This window comes from Hippichthys cyanospilos, chromosome 4, assembly GCF_059441005.1.
Source record: "Hippichthys cyanospilos isolate Australia breed blue-spotted pipefish chromosome 4, RoL_Hcya_1.0, whole genome shotgun sequence".
NCBI classification, from domain to species: Eukaryota; Metazoa; Chordata; class Actinopteri; order Syngnathiformes; family Syngnathidae; genus Hippichthys; species Hippichthys cyanospilos.
The window spans coordinates 18,837,406-18,851,352 of NC_142372.1; the positions used below are offsets into that span (position 1 = coordinate 18,837,406).

General features: G+C 38.0%; 1 protein-coding gene across 3 annotated transcripts; it reads left to right on the top strand.

The window, feature by feature from the left end:
- Positions 1-11,415: 11,415 nt before the first annotated feature.
- On the top strand, positions 11,416-13,784 carry slc35c1 (solute carrier family 35 member C1). Of its 3 annotated transcripts, XM_088413369.1 has the most exons (4): positions 11,416-12,012; positions 12,734-12,790; positions 13,205-13,300; positions 13,381-13,784. In XM_088413369.1, exons 1-4 carry the CDS (start codon positions 11,499-11,501, stop codon positions 13,443-13,445), a joined length of 732 nt encoding a protein of 243 aa, XP_088269495.1. In that variant the 5' UTR covers positions 11,416-11,498; the 3' UTR covers positions 13,446-13,784. The 3 variants fall into 3 exon arrangements, with proteins under 3 accessions (XP_088269495.1, XP_088269492.1, XP_088269494.1); XM_088413366.1 differs by having other exon boundaries at positions 12,734-13,300; XM_088413368.1 differs by having other exon boundaries at positions 12,734-13,784.
- The last annotated feature ends 163 nt before the right edge of the window (positions 13,785-13,947 follow it).

The window sequence follows — 13,947 nt, forward strand, 5'->3', positions numbered from 1 at the left end:
CGCGCATTTTGCAGCACTTTATACTGGGTCAGCAGTTAGCTGATATTCTCCCATACTATAGGTGGCAGCAGATAGCATCTACAGCATACATGCAACACTACTCTATGACAGAGGTAGAGAGTCCTAGTAGATTCAAATAATCTAAATTCTTTCAAGCGTTTTTTTTTTCAGCCTCCTCATCTCTCTCCAATGTGATACTCGCCAGGAGTTGTTTACAGTATATAGGTCACGGTAGTCCTCTTCAGCCCAATCATAAAGATGTTTGTGCCAGTGAACTTGCATAAGAAATAGTTAGTCCGTCATGTTTTCCGCTCGTCAAGAAATTCAGGAAGGTACGTGTTGCAGAAAATCTGGCGGGAACTCCGCAGGAAGGGGGCGTGGTTGCTAAAATAACGTCATTTTGATGTGTGGACCTGCACGCAGGTCATGGATGCACCAAGCTTAAAACTAGCTTGACACTTGAAGACAGGATGAAAGTAATAAAGATGAAAGATGGATGAAGCAAAGTTAAAGACAATTATGCAAGACATTGACATAAGTATGAAAATGAATGTTTATTGTTGATTGGGCAATTTCTTTCTTTTTTCTTTTTTCAATGTTGGATTGTTTTGTTTTTAACTTCAGTTATATTGTAGATTGCACAACACAGTTTTCATGTTTACTATAGTGAAAAGTCCCCTGTTGTGAAATATTTCTGGCTGCAAACATGATTTTGTTGTAGAGGAGGTCTACTGTACAGTATTCATGGAACTAAATACGTACTGTATAGCACCTTACATATTTACTAATGGTCTTTTGTGAGTGGAAAGGTTTGAATTCACCTTTGCAAAACATTTAAACCCCATATACAAGTTGAGATATCAGAAGCCGCTGGGACTAATAATGATGTTCAAGTTGTGGACAGTTAGTAAACGACCCAGCGCAGAGGCACAAAGGGAAGCAAAAACAACATGATAAGGGTGAAAAAAGCCTCTCTCAACAGTAGGCAGAAATGCTGAGGCCAACAGGTAGCTTGTGGCTTTCCAATGAACAGTCGACAGAGTAGTTCATATTGGATTGAAGACAGAGTGTACAATTCCATTTCTAGAGCTTGTGAAATTAAGCTGAATAATGTTGTTGGTTTTTTTTTTTCCAAGAACCATAGTCAAAATTAAGAAATGAAAAAAAATCATCACCGTCCATAGTCAGAAGACACAGAAAAGACACAAATCATGGGCTGGAGCCCAATGCTAATTAACGTTCATGGAGAAATTCCAGAATGTCAAAAACATTTTGCAGCCCAAACTGATTTATGGCTCTTGAATGAGCGTGCGTGTGCATGTGTGAGTGTGTGTGTGCGTGCGCGCGTATGCGTGTGTGTTTGGGACAGGGGTCAATATTGTTTGTTTACATCTATGAGTTAGGTTAAGACAGGGGTAACATAATACATGAACAGTATTTCTTCCTTTATTTTTAAAAGGGAGGAAAAACACCTCTGAGGTGCAGCTTAGGATAACCAGGTCACACAATGTTGTTCTGACCACTGGAGCTCTAAATTAAAGCGCATGGTGGAACACTGCAGGGGGGAGCAGCTTATTTCATGGGCTAGCAGCACACACTTGCTGGACTTCAACAAACTGGGAACCTCAGTACGGCTGTGTGTTTTTGTTATCTGCAGTCTGCCCACGAATTAAGCACCTCTTTTTTAGGGACGTAGTTTATTTCTAAGAGCGATGTGTGTGTCACATGCGTTGTATAATGTGCAATCTGAGGGATGGTGAGTTTAAACATCCTAATAGAATTTGGAAATTGGCCATTCAGACTTAATGAAAAGCCTGGATATGACAGAGTGTGTAAAAATGTGTATGTGTGTCCATCTGTGTTTTAATTTTTTTTTTCCATTTTTCTGCTGACAAACTATATAAACGGGTGTCTAAATAATACTGTCTAGATGTCCCGTTCATTATTTGTTAAACGCTTAAACTTGTCCTTGAAGCATACAGTTCACATAGCTCTAATGCAAGTTCATTAGTGTACTAAATCAGTTGAAATTGCTGTACTGTATTTTTTTACGAACACACACAAACGTATGTGCATCATATTGGACTTATTTAATAGCTTGAGCTTTTAATTGAGAGTGTTGATTAGATCATTTAAAAATCAATCTTTGTTGACCCATGGTACTATTTTATGTGAAAGAAATGTCATGGGGCAAACCAAACAACAACAAAGACAACAAAACCTATAATGCTTTACTTAGTAGATTTCAATCAGTAAGCTACTTTTGCTTTGCAAAACAGAAAAAGTGGTATGTTGCCATTACCGGTGCGTGTTTTACATTGATAATGATCTCCCATTCAGACTAGATGCATGACAACATTAGAGCAAGTGTGTGTTCTGGTGTAGAGCTAAAATATTTATCAGACTTTGCTTAGGAGGCCCAAGGAGCAATGAGTGTGGTGTAAGTGCGAAACATCACAATCTGGCCTGCAAGTTAAGCATTCCACTTTGCAAGTGTTGTCCCACCGTTGATTACGAGCAGAACGTTACAACCAACTCTGCTTGGGAAAAAGGGGAGTAACATAGACCAAGATTTTAAATGGTCAAAGTTAATTTGATTGGGGAATTGCAGGCTGTTTCTATAAACGGCATTTGAAAGAATGACTCCAAAGGTTGAAGGCTGTGAGGATCAAACTGATGTACAGTATATGCCCCCTAGTTGATATGATACCTTATAGCAGTCAAGTGCCAAGGGAACACAGTGAACCAATATACAGCATACATGTTGTTGCATGCATGCTAGACATTGCGGTGTGTGTTTAGTGGTTTTTATTTTTTTAATTTGTCATAAGCATATCTACAGTACCTTATTAGGACGGTTGAGTGATTGAAGTGAAGACTTAGCTATTGAAGGTTTAGCTTTGGGTTTTGTTTTAGAATGATGAAGCTTTTAAAGTTTTTGTTTTGGTTTTTTTCTTGGAGAAGGTTATTATTTTCTTGGTTGTGTGCTGGTCGGGGGTGATTTCACAAAACAATACAAGAATCACTCAAATATGAGATGCGCCATTGAGTCTGACTTGCCCGAAGCAATGGCTTGATTATTGGTCCTAGCTTCAACAAGTATGGATTGTTGATTGTCAGGCTAACGGCAAACAAGTGTGAAACCAATTGACCAGAGGCAGGAATTCACTCAGCCAGATTTGCATGTGTTGATGACAACAGCCAAGCAGGGACGAACAGGTCACTTGTCCACCAATCAAGTGTTTTATTTTCATTTTAATTAAAAGGCACCATTCTTATTTTTGCCTTGTTCAGCAGTAAATATGAATGTGTCTATAATGTATTTGATTTAATTTCCATGTACAGTTAATACATTGAAAAAGAACACGTTTTCTCACTTGCTGTCCACTGAAAGTAACATTTGTGTTCAGGGGTCAGGTAAGGACAAATCATGGCTCAACTGTTTTCTGGATTTGGTCATGGGATTTTCACAAATGGAGACATGATTGATTGTTCCCTGAGGCTTGAAACACGTGTGATGTTATTTTCAGTTGACAGCAAATGGAAACATGTTTTAAAAACTATTAATTGTACATGAAAAATACTTATCAAATAAATTCTAGACATAAACGGATTTTTTGTTGCTGAAAATGAAAAAGTTTAGCATCCCTCTCATGTACAGTATTTAGAAAAAGTCCATTTTCTCAATAAATTGGGACAATAAGGTCTTCTTTGTTAGAATTATGAAATGCTAGTTTTAAACTAAATGACAAGTAGTCATGAAAATTACATATTACAGTTGAAAAATTAAAGTGTTATTTTCACACACCAACTTGTTCTTGGTCAGGACTCCCAAATATATGAAAAGTATAAGATTATGCACAGTGACACATAATGGCGCAATTATAGAGGCCTATGATAATAATGTCTACTATCATAATTGTAATAAAAGTCAATTTCGTTTTTTATTTATTTTTCCTAAACGTACTATATACATTATAAACACTATTTTAAATTGAAATAAAACATACGATAGAAAAGGATTTATTGTTGGGACTGAAACGCACAGATAAACTGTAGAAGAAAGTCATTGAAGCCTTCTTGAGGAAAGAAATCAGAACGGATTTTGTATTGAATTAAGTCTTTTGGGAGACAGCCGTTTTGGTGTGTGCAAGTATTTTATTGATGTATTTTTCATTTTGAATATGTTTTTGTCATTTCATCTTGTTCCTATGCAATTAATGGTGAATAAATAAAATGCTGTTCTTCTTATAATAAATTGCAATTTGCAATTTAGCATACAATCTTGTTAAACGCCTGCCAGCTCTTGGTGGATTTAATAAAACGTTGTGGACAAATAATTTTAAATTCCCTTTTATTTGTAAGTTTTGACAGTATCGCATATAGTGATAGGGTTCACTCAACAGCTCGCTCTACACTCGTTTGAGATGTGTACTCTTTGCGTCCTCGGTGTGGCACACACATTACAAATGTGCCACAAATCCAGCCATTCAGAGCTAGTCAAATTGCATTGACTGACTGCTTGGTCTCCGGTTAGATTGCTTGTTGTGTTCTCCTGGAAAGAGCAAATGAGATCACGTCACACCAACTTGGTTAGGAGGTGGACTTATATCATTAAAGAAGAAAAACTAACAAGGTAGTTCTATCAGATGCGATAGTACAGTAAAAACAATCAAATTAATAGTAATGATTATGTTCTTGTTGTACTTATATATGTATTTATCAATCAGCAGTATCGGCAAGCTGAATATTTGAGTAAAATCGACATCCTTGTATTTAGGGCAGAAGACTAAATCTGGAAATTATGATTCCAATCATTAACGCTAAAAGTCTGTATCAATTTGCATTCATATTTAAATGGAAGGAGTTATTCATGCGATTTTAAATAAGCCTTATATAGTTTTATCTTCAGAGAACAGTCTTTAGTTTAAAGGGAGGCTCTTCGACAGCACTTAACCACAAACCATTTAGCACTTAAACAATTCTCCTGCTGCACTATGAAGGCATGACTCCCCCCAAGGAAAACTGGAGTGGTGTGTGACAGCATGCAACAATTAGAAAGAGCACAGGAGTTTTAAAATAGCTGGGACCCAAATTTTGAACTGATCTGAGAACAGTAACAGCTTTAAAGCCTTTTTGCAAGGCTCCCTCATCAGTGTCAAAAATACTCTTTGGCCATTTTTCATTTATTAACCATCTTTTTTTTTGTATCACCCCTAGCATTTTGCTTGTTGAAGACAGTAGTTTCTAAGTACTCTATGTAAGATGCATGTTCTCAAAGCAAATGGTACATAAAACATAGGGTCTTTTTATAGCACAGCATACAAAAGTAATTAGCAGCCTGTTTAATGCATTTCTAAACTCATTATTTCGATGTATTCGATGTACTCATTATTTAGGAGGTTAGTGTTATCCATTCTATAGTTTATCTATATTTTAACCTTTATTATACAGTATCATTGTCGGGCCTAGGACCTAGGCAGTGTCAGAACAACATGCTAAATTAGCAAGCTGACTTTAAGTGTTTAGCGGGCAGGCCAGCTCTGTGTCACTTTCGAGTCCTAGCCTCTCCTTCAATGGATCGGAAGCGGGTAAAAGCCAAGTTAATTTCAACCTGGTTTTCAAGCGTGCTCTATCAACTGTGTGTTTAATAAATGAATATTTCCTTTTTTCACACTGTCGGTAACCTAGCCAACCGCTCTAGTCATATGCCACCGGTGTTGTGACAATGGAATTGCCAATGAAAAAAAATCTGTCTCCCCTGCTGCGGAAAGCGCACACACATTGAGGCAAAGCAATTCGGCTTTACTTGATTTCATGCAAAAACATGAATAGCACTTTTGTGTTTTTTTTGATTGTCGGTTTTATAAATCCATCCATCCCTTTTCTGGCAGGGTAGTGTCTGAACTGGTTGCCAGCCAATTGCAGGGAACACAGAGTCCAACGACCATTCACACTCACAAACACACAAGGGCAATTTGAAGTGTCTAAAATACCTAGCATGCAAGGTTTTCATAAAAACATGACAGCACTTGGCAGTTGAGGCACAGTGCCGTTCACTAACTTCTGTCACAGTAGGACTTCACAAATGTCCATAACATTTACTGTATTGTTCAGTGCACATTGCAGGGGGTACGTGGAAACATTTGAGCATCTATATGACAGCATAATCAGAACACTCTAATGTCAACTCAAGTTGCAGAGACAGGGGATACACATTTTCTCAAGGATGACTACACTCACATGCCCTTCGCTCTGTATTTGGCTGGAGTGAAAATGTTCACTTATCTGATTCAATTATCATTTGGAGTATGTAATACAATTCATCCACCATTCTAGATCTGACATTTCATTGTTTCTAGTAGCACTAGAGTAGCACTGTATGATAGGATAGTTATCACCACAAGGAAGGTCATCATTTCAGTTTAAAATAATTGATTCTCAGTATTGCTATTACATGTTTTAATGAGGCGCAACATAGGGAATTTGTCTTGCACACTGTGATGCTAAACTGCATATTTTGGACCCAGCTGCTAAACATACGTATTAATAAACTAGTGTAATTTCATCACATTGTCTTAGTTATTTTGCTCATATGTATTATGTAACATGTTTCTCTGTTAATTGAGAAATGTTCTTCGCTACAAGCGGAAGGAGAAGTGAAAGGAGAAATGGAAATGGCCTTTTTGTGTTTGTGTCAGGTGCACGTTAAGTTGAATTGTGAATCCTGTGTCTAAATGCAGTGCTTGTCTCTTACTCGGTACAGCTCTTTTATCTACTGTACCTGAAAGGGAACACTTAAGAGAATGGATGCATAAAATGCTTTGCCAAAGATTGTAGCAAACCCATTGCATCTATGCTTCTACACAGAACTGCTTCTCCTGACTGAGGGATGAGTCATCTGACGCAAGTTAGTCTCTTATGATAAGCGTTTGCAGCCAACTAAACAAAGGCAGACATCATCAGTGCGACAGTGATAAGTAGGGCACTCACATATACTGTTTACTGCAACCGCATTTAATGTTGCTGGGCTAGAATAAGACAAAGAATGACCATCTTGCACAAAGTAGCTAAAGAGCTCCTCAATAGCTCTGTGGTGCAATTTATTTCTGAAGATAGTTCATGTTTAATGAACTTTATTCTTCTGTATATCCTCATTTGTGAGTGTTAAACCTTTGCAAGGTTTGCTATTTTATGTGACATGACGTCTCAAATAAAAGAGAATGTCATTTCACTTTAGGGTCCATGATGATCGTTCACTGTAATACATTAATCAAAGTGCCGTTTTTTTCGGATTTAATGCATTAAAGTGGGAGAATAGTTACATTTGGTACTTGACTAGATTGTGTGATTCATTGTTTACTGCTGTAACTTTCTGCTTGCTGAGACCTTGTTTTTTTTCTATCTTTTGCACTCTTCTGCACATCTAGTCTCAGACCACTTGAAACCAGTTAAGGCCAAACTAATGTATTATTTATTCAATTTAACAAAGTAGAAAACATTGAGTTTGTCCGCGCCAAGATAGGTGGGCCCTATAGCTAAACAAAGGTGAGCACAAAGTGTATTAAGTATTCTACTTTAAAAAAAATCTCTGACAGAGTCACATTTATTTCTCTTTATTTTTCTTTCTGTAACTGAACTACTGTGTGTGGTGGCTAATAGTGAATATTAAACGAGTGCTTCAGTAACCCATGGTTCCACCTCCCGCACCTTCTCTCAGTTGTTGTGCTTGCTAATAATGAGTTGAAAATGCTCTGGCTGTGGGAGGTCAAGGAAGCAGACCATCAAATGAATATTAAATTCCGCCAAAGTCAAGCTACTTTGTTCCAATCTCGTGAAGAGAAGCGCAACACCTCTCTGTACGTAAAACAGATGGATTTTCCATTTTGGTGCAGTTAAAAATGTGATTTGGAGCAGACCAGCTCACCAGCTATGTTCACAGCATCTCCGTAAAGTGAGTGTTCTATTGCAGTAAAAGTGGCACCAGTTGACCCATCTGAAATAAATTCTTGTGCTATTGAGAGCAGTCTTGAGCACTTGAAAGAAGGTTGGTCATATAAAAGAGAGTGGTTCAAGCTAAAATTGAATGGACATTGAGCTTTTTAAACATGTTTAGAATGTTGAGTTAGAAAAGGATCTGAAAAATCAATTTCATTTGAATATTATGAAAAATGTTAATGTCGTGCTGCGCAGTACAAGCTGTGAAAAAATGTCAATTCGTCCTATTCATGTGCAGCGCCTGCACATGCATAAAAAAATGATATTTGTTTATTGGGAAACATGATGATGCAGTGGTTAGCAGTGCAGAGGTCGCAGGTTCAATTGAGCTCTGGCCCTCCTGTGGGGAGTTTGCATGTACTCCCTGTGCCCGAGTGGTTTCTCAGGTTTCCTCTCACGTTCCTAAAAACCTGCATGGTAGGTATTTCGGACACTCCAAATTGCACTTAGGTGTATTCAACATTTTGAATGGTTCTTCATCTATGCGTGCCTTCCGATTGATTGTCTGGCAACCATTTTGGGGTTAACCAGCCTATAGCTTAATTAGACCGTTTTTCATTAAAAAAGAATGAATTAAATGATTGTAAATCTCAAAAATCTTGCAAATGAATGTGTTCTTAATGACCAACAGTATGTTTTAAAAACAATCATAGGTCTAGTTATGATAAAGTTGTACATGGGGGTGGCACTTCTCTGGAGGCATCCATGTTTGTTATAGCTTGAGGCAATGATAAACACCCACCTGCAGCAATCATAAAGGTGTTTGTGCCTCCTGCTGTCCGTAATGAAAAACGGTATCCTTTTAAAGACTACTGTGATAGGCTCCAGCACACCTGCAACCCTAGCAAGGATAAGAAGATAAGAAAATAAATGGATTGTTATGTATTTGTTGTATTTTACAATGTGGTAGAGAATAATTTGATCTAAAAATCTTACATACCTGCCAATTTGCTTGAGGTAGCTCGCTCAGCCTCCTGCAGCCTCAGAGCAGAGGAAAACACTAGATGAGGAAAAATGTGATGAAAACATTTAATCATTCACTATGTAATACTTGCATTCATAATACAGTGGACCCCGGGTCTACGACATCCCTGCCTTACGTTTTTTTCATCTTACAATGAGATCTGCAGCATTTTTTTGTCCCCTCTTTACGGTATTTTACCCCGCATTACGACAAAAACAACTGTCACAATCCTAGGGGTTGGCTGTTTGGGTTTGTGCTGTTTTGTCTCCTATGTCAGGCGTTTTTAGGTAATTGCACATATTTTCTGGTCCCGTCAAACTGCCTGCGCTGCAATGCGTCACTCAGATGCTGCTCTGCTATTGGTCTGCTTGACTCCCTAAGATACTCGTCTGCTATTGGTCATGGCATCACTTTCAAAATGGCAGCATGCTACAGACTGGATTGCGTCTGAGTGCTTAAAATAACTATTTATTGTGAACTTTACTGCTTAATTCAAACTTGAAAGGGTGAGCCATGGGTCCCAAGATTGCTAGTGATATTAAAGAAAGAAGCAAGAAGATGATTTATATGGAAATGAAGCTGGAGATAATCAAGAAATATGAAGAAGGCTAAGCTAGCCTAGGCTAGGCTACCCTCACTAGGGAATATGGCCAAAACAAGCTTGTCACATCGACGTAAACAAATCCTTTCTGATGTTTTTTAATTGTATATGTGTATATTATACAGTATGTACATCGCAACTATACTATTTTGATCCCGTTTTTTAATATGTATACAGTTTTGATGTCTTTTACTGGGTTTTTACATTCATTAGCGAATTAACATAGGTTTGGATTACCCGCCATATGGGGAATTTGCGTTACGATCCCAACCACAGAACGGATTAATCTCGTAAACTGGGGGCCCAATGTATTTCTTTTACAGACAGAAAAAAAAAGTAGCACCATTTTCCAGAATTCAAGGGATTCACATTTCCAGCACTATTGATTGTGACTTTCGGCTCCTTTCTTCGGGAGGTCGCCTCAGCGAATCACTCTCATGATTAATAGCGACACTTTAACATCGGGTGCCCTTCCTTGCACACCCTCCTGTTAATCTACGCAAGCATGGGACCAGCACTTGGACAGCTCAGTTGAAGCTTTCCAAGTGGCAACCTGGAGGATGGAATGAAATGCATTTGAATCATAAACCATAATTTTATGTAGAATGCCTTTATTTTAAGGAAAATGAGAAATGTCGACGTCTCAAATGATAAATACACCAAGTAGTCCTCTTTGTGTATAATTTAAATCAGTCACACACACACCCCCGTCCCAACACACACACACACACACACACACACACATATTGTTTGATTAAAGGATGGGGTACGTGGTTTTTGGATATTTTAAAAGATTTGGTTCATGTCAACCAAAAATACAGCCCATATGCCCCCTCAAAATCTTTTGTTTTATTCCAGACGTACCAGAAGGCGGCGTGAAAACTCGATAACTTGCTGCCATCTTGTGTTATAATGCTACATTACAGTTACAATTTTGAAGCGATCCGCTACGTTGATAATTACCGTGTGGATTCCTTCTGTACTGCTTTCTCACAGAATAAACAATAAAGGCTCAAAAGAAACTAAAGAAGAAGAAAAAAAAAAGTTTCCCGTTTGTGAGCTGATGATGTGGTAGAATTTATGGAGGCCTTAAAAGTGGCAATACGCACTTTCACACGCTCATGAAATGCGCTGCACCTCTCCCACAAATGCAAACCGAAACACATATTTAAAAGAATAGAAAACAAATAAGTACACAAAAAAAATGATACAATTTCTGCGTGTAAAAAAGTTAAGTTAAAAAAATAATACAATAATAAACGTTAAACTATAATAAGTTAAACTACAATAAACACACACGAACACAAAACGACAGAAGTAATCAGTAAGATAATACGCAAACTATACATTTCACAAATGAAAGTATGAACTGGTCACTAAATTATATGCGCCATTTGTATTAATATTGACAGCAGAGCGTACACAGTATATGCTCTACTTTCCTTTTCAACATCAATAAGAATGTTAGACAGCGTGACCTGAACAGTAGTACTATCACTATAAAACTACATAGAGTATCTGACAAACAACACTGCGAAGTATTGTTTAAATTGTTTTCGCAGGAATATTTGTTCAAAAGTTTGACACTAAACGCCAACCCAAGACACCGGGAACTGATTTCATAACCAGGATATTGTTACGCTCCATGAAGTACTTTCGAAATAAATTAACTATACGTCTAACAAGCCACTTAAATAAAACCAAGATATCGAGTCTCGTAATATTTAATTATTAAATACTATTTTTTTCAATGCACAATGTATTGTGCACTTGATTCTTGCAGATGTGACATATTATGGAAAAACCGTTTGAATTTTATCTTTTAAAGCAAGCGGCCGGAAGTGACGTTTGTCTTTTTCTGAACAGTGTGGTTCGAAAGGGTCGATTTGATAGAATAGCTTGGCACCAATTAAATGACCGTGTTCCTCTTCAATAATGAACAGGACGCAGCTGAAGCGGTCCAATATTTTGAAGATGGCCGGTGTGGAAATGGTCGAGCAAGACGGACTCGGGGAGACCTTCCTTCTCCGCGCCGCGAGGATAGCAGCTGTGGTAGCGCTGTACTGGTTCGTCTCTATAACTATGGTGTTCCTCAATAGTCACCTCTTGGACAAGAGCGACCTGGACGCGCCCCTCTTTGTCACCTTCTACCAGTGTGTCGTGACTGTGGTGCTCTGCTGGCTAATGCAGTTGTTGTCTTCCGTGTGCCCGCAACTGATCGACTTCCCGTCAGTCAAATTTGACGTGAAGACGTCCCGCGAAGTTCTGCCCCTGTCGCTTGTTTTTATCAGCATGATAACCTTCAACAACTTGTGCCTGAAGCATCTCGGAGTTGCCTTCTACACCGTGGGGCGTTCTCTCAGCACTGTGTTTAATGTGTTGCTGTCATACGTAGTCCTGAAACAGAGCACTTCTTCCAAAGCCTTATTGTGCTGTGGGATCATTCTAGGTACGTCGGTTCAAGTTTCACTTTAAAAAGAACCTGTTCGGAAATCTGAACCTGTCTTGTGATCATAAAGATACTCTGGCACGACCACGTTCTGAAATATGAAGCTACAAACTTCTAATATCGACACAAAACAAATGACAATAGAATTTACACTACTCTAAAGATATCATTTTTTATTGTTATTAATTTACATTACTCTAAATAATCCTTTTTTTTTTTTAACTCAGTGACACATCATCAGAAGAACAGTGGTCTATTTTCGGATTTCCGGCAACCGTTTTTACTACCTGGGCAACACCCTTGATAAAGAATATTCAAAACGTCAGCTTTGATATATCTTACAAGGCAGCCGCAATATATGAACAGTGGTTTTAATGTTGACCGCACAGGTCTGAGCTTGGGCTATCTTGCACATGTTTACACCTCCTTTTAAGTGAATATATGGCAGTGTTCTAATAAATTATAATTCATGTTTCAGGGTCTTAGTGCCCCCCACAATACATACATACACCCATTGCATCATTTTTATTTCTTTCATTATTTTCCGGTAATTTATTTTTGCATGAGTTGTGCAGCTTATAGGTCACATTTAATAGTGGAAAGCGTTTTCAAACGAGTTACCTTGTCATTCATTTTATTAAAGCAAATAAAACAAATAAATAAAAAGCAATGCACCTGAACAAAGGTATGAAGACATTCTACTTCTGTTACTGTTTTTCAGGTGGATTCTGGCTTGGCGTGGACCAAGAAGGCATGGCGGGCTCCCTCTCCTGGTCAGGTGTGGTCTTTGGTGTGGTCGCCAGTGCCTGCGTGTCTCTCAATGCCATCTTCACCAAGAAAGTGATGCCATCAGTTGATGGAAATATCTGGAAACTATCTTACTATAACAACATCAATGCGTGTGTCCTCTTCCTCCCACTCATTCTTATGTTTGGCGAGGTGGAGCGTGTCACCAGCTTCAGCCGCCTTACTGATATGTGGTTTTGGGGTATGATGACACTTGGTGGAGTGTTTGGGTTTGCCATTGGTTATGTGACAGGCTTGCAGATCAAGTATACCAGCCCATTGACACACAATGTCTCAGGGACTGCAAAAGCCTGTGCTCAGACTGTCATTGCGGTGGTCTACAACTCTTCCAGTAAAAGCCTTTTGTGGTGGACCAGTAACATGTTGGTTCTCTGTGGTTCCTCAGCCTACACGTGGGTCAAGAGTCAAGAAATGAAGCTAACCGCCACATCTCAGGATTTCATGAAAGAAAAATTGATCATTGGGGAGAAACAAAACACAGGTGTGTAGTATAGCTTAGGGGTGTATTTTTATATGAATCATGAATGTTAACATTTCATTCCCTTTTTTTGTTTTCCTCAGATTTTTATTGTGTTAATTTTATACAGCGCTTTTCTGGACACGATGTTTCGCAATATGTGATGTGAAACAAACTGAAGCGGTTTTTGGTATAATCATACTGTGGATTGATAGTTTTATGTCACTAACTTTCTGAAATATTTTATCTTTGTTTTTAATGCTATTGTGATACCTTGACATGTAAGTTTCATTTGTTCAATACTGATTTTGTTACTTAATCTTAACCATATAACTTTATAATTGCCTCACAGCACAATGCAAAAAAAAAAAAAAGGACAAAGCAATGATTTCGTTGACTATTACGATAGTGACTTACAAAACTTGTAATATGTATTGTTTCATTAATTCATTTTAATCTGTTCAAAAGTAATGACTGATTTTGATTGCTTCATTTTCTTTTTTTTTTGGGGGGGGGGGGGGTATTTATTGTTACTTTGTAAGTTTTCAAGTGATGTGACCGCTGTGGATTTTTTTTTGATTAATAGAAGGATACCAACAAATTTGAGACTGTAAAACATATTTTATAAACATGCAGATAGTTTTCAAACAAGACTGTTGTGTCCTTTGTTG

Coding starts and splice junctions, on each gene's coding strand:
- slc35c1 (XM_088413366.1), top strand. CDS start 11,499: ATGAACAGGACGCAGCTGAAGCGGTCCAATATTTTGAAGATGGCCGGT. Junction 12,013..12,733: donor GTGCTGTGGGATCATTCTAG/GTACGTCGGTTC, acceptor ACTGTTTTTCAG/GTGGATTCTGGCTTGGCGTG. Junction 13,301..13,380: donor TGGGGAGAAACAAAACACAG/GTGTGTAGTATA, acceptor TGTTTTCCTCAG/ATTTTTATTGTGTTAATTTT.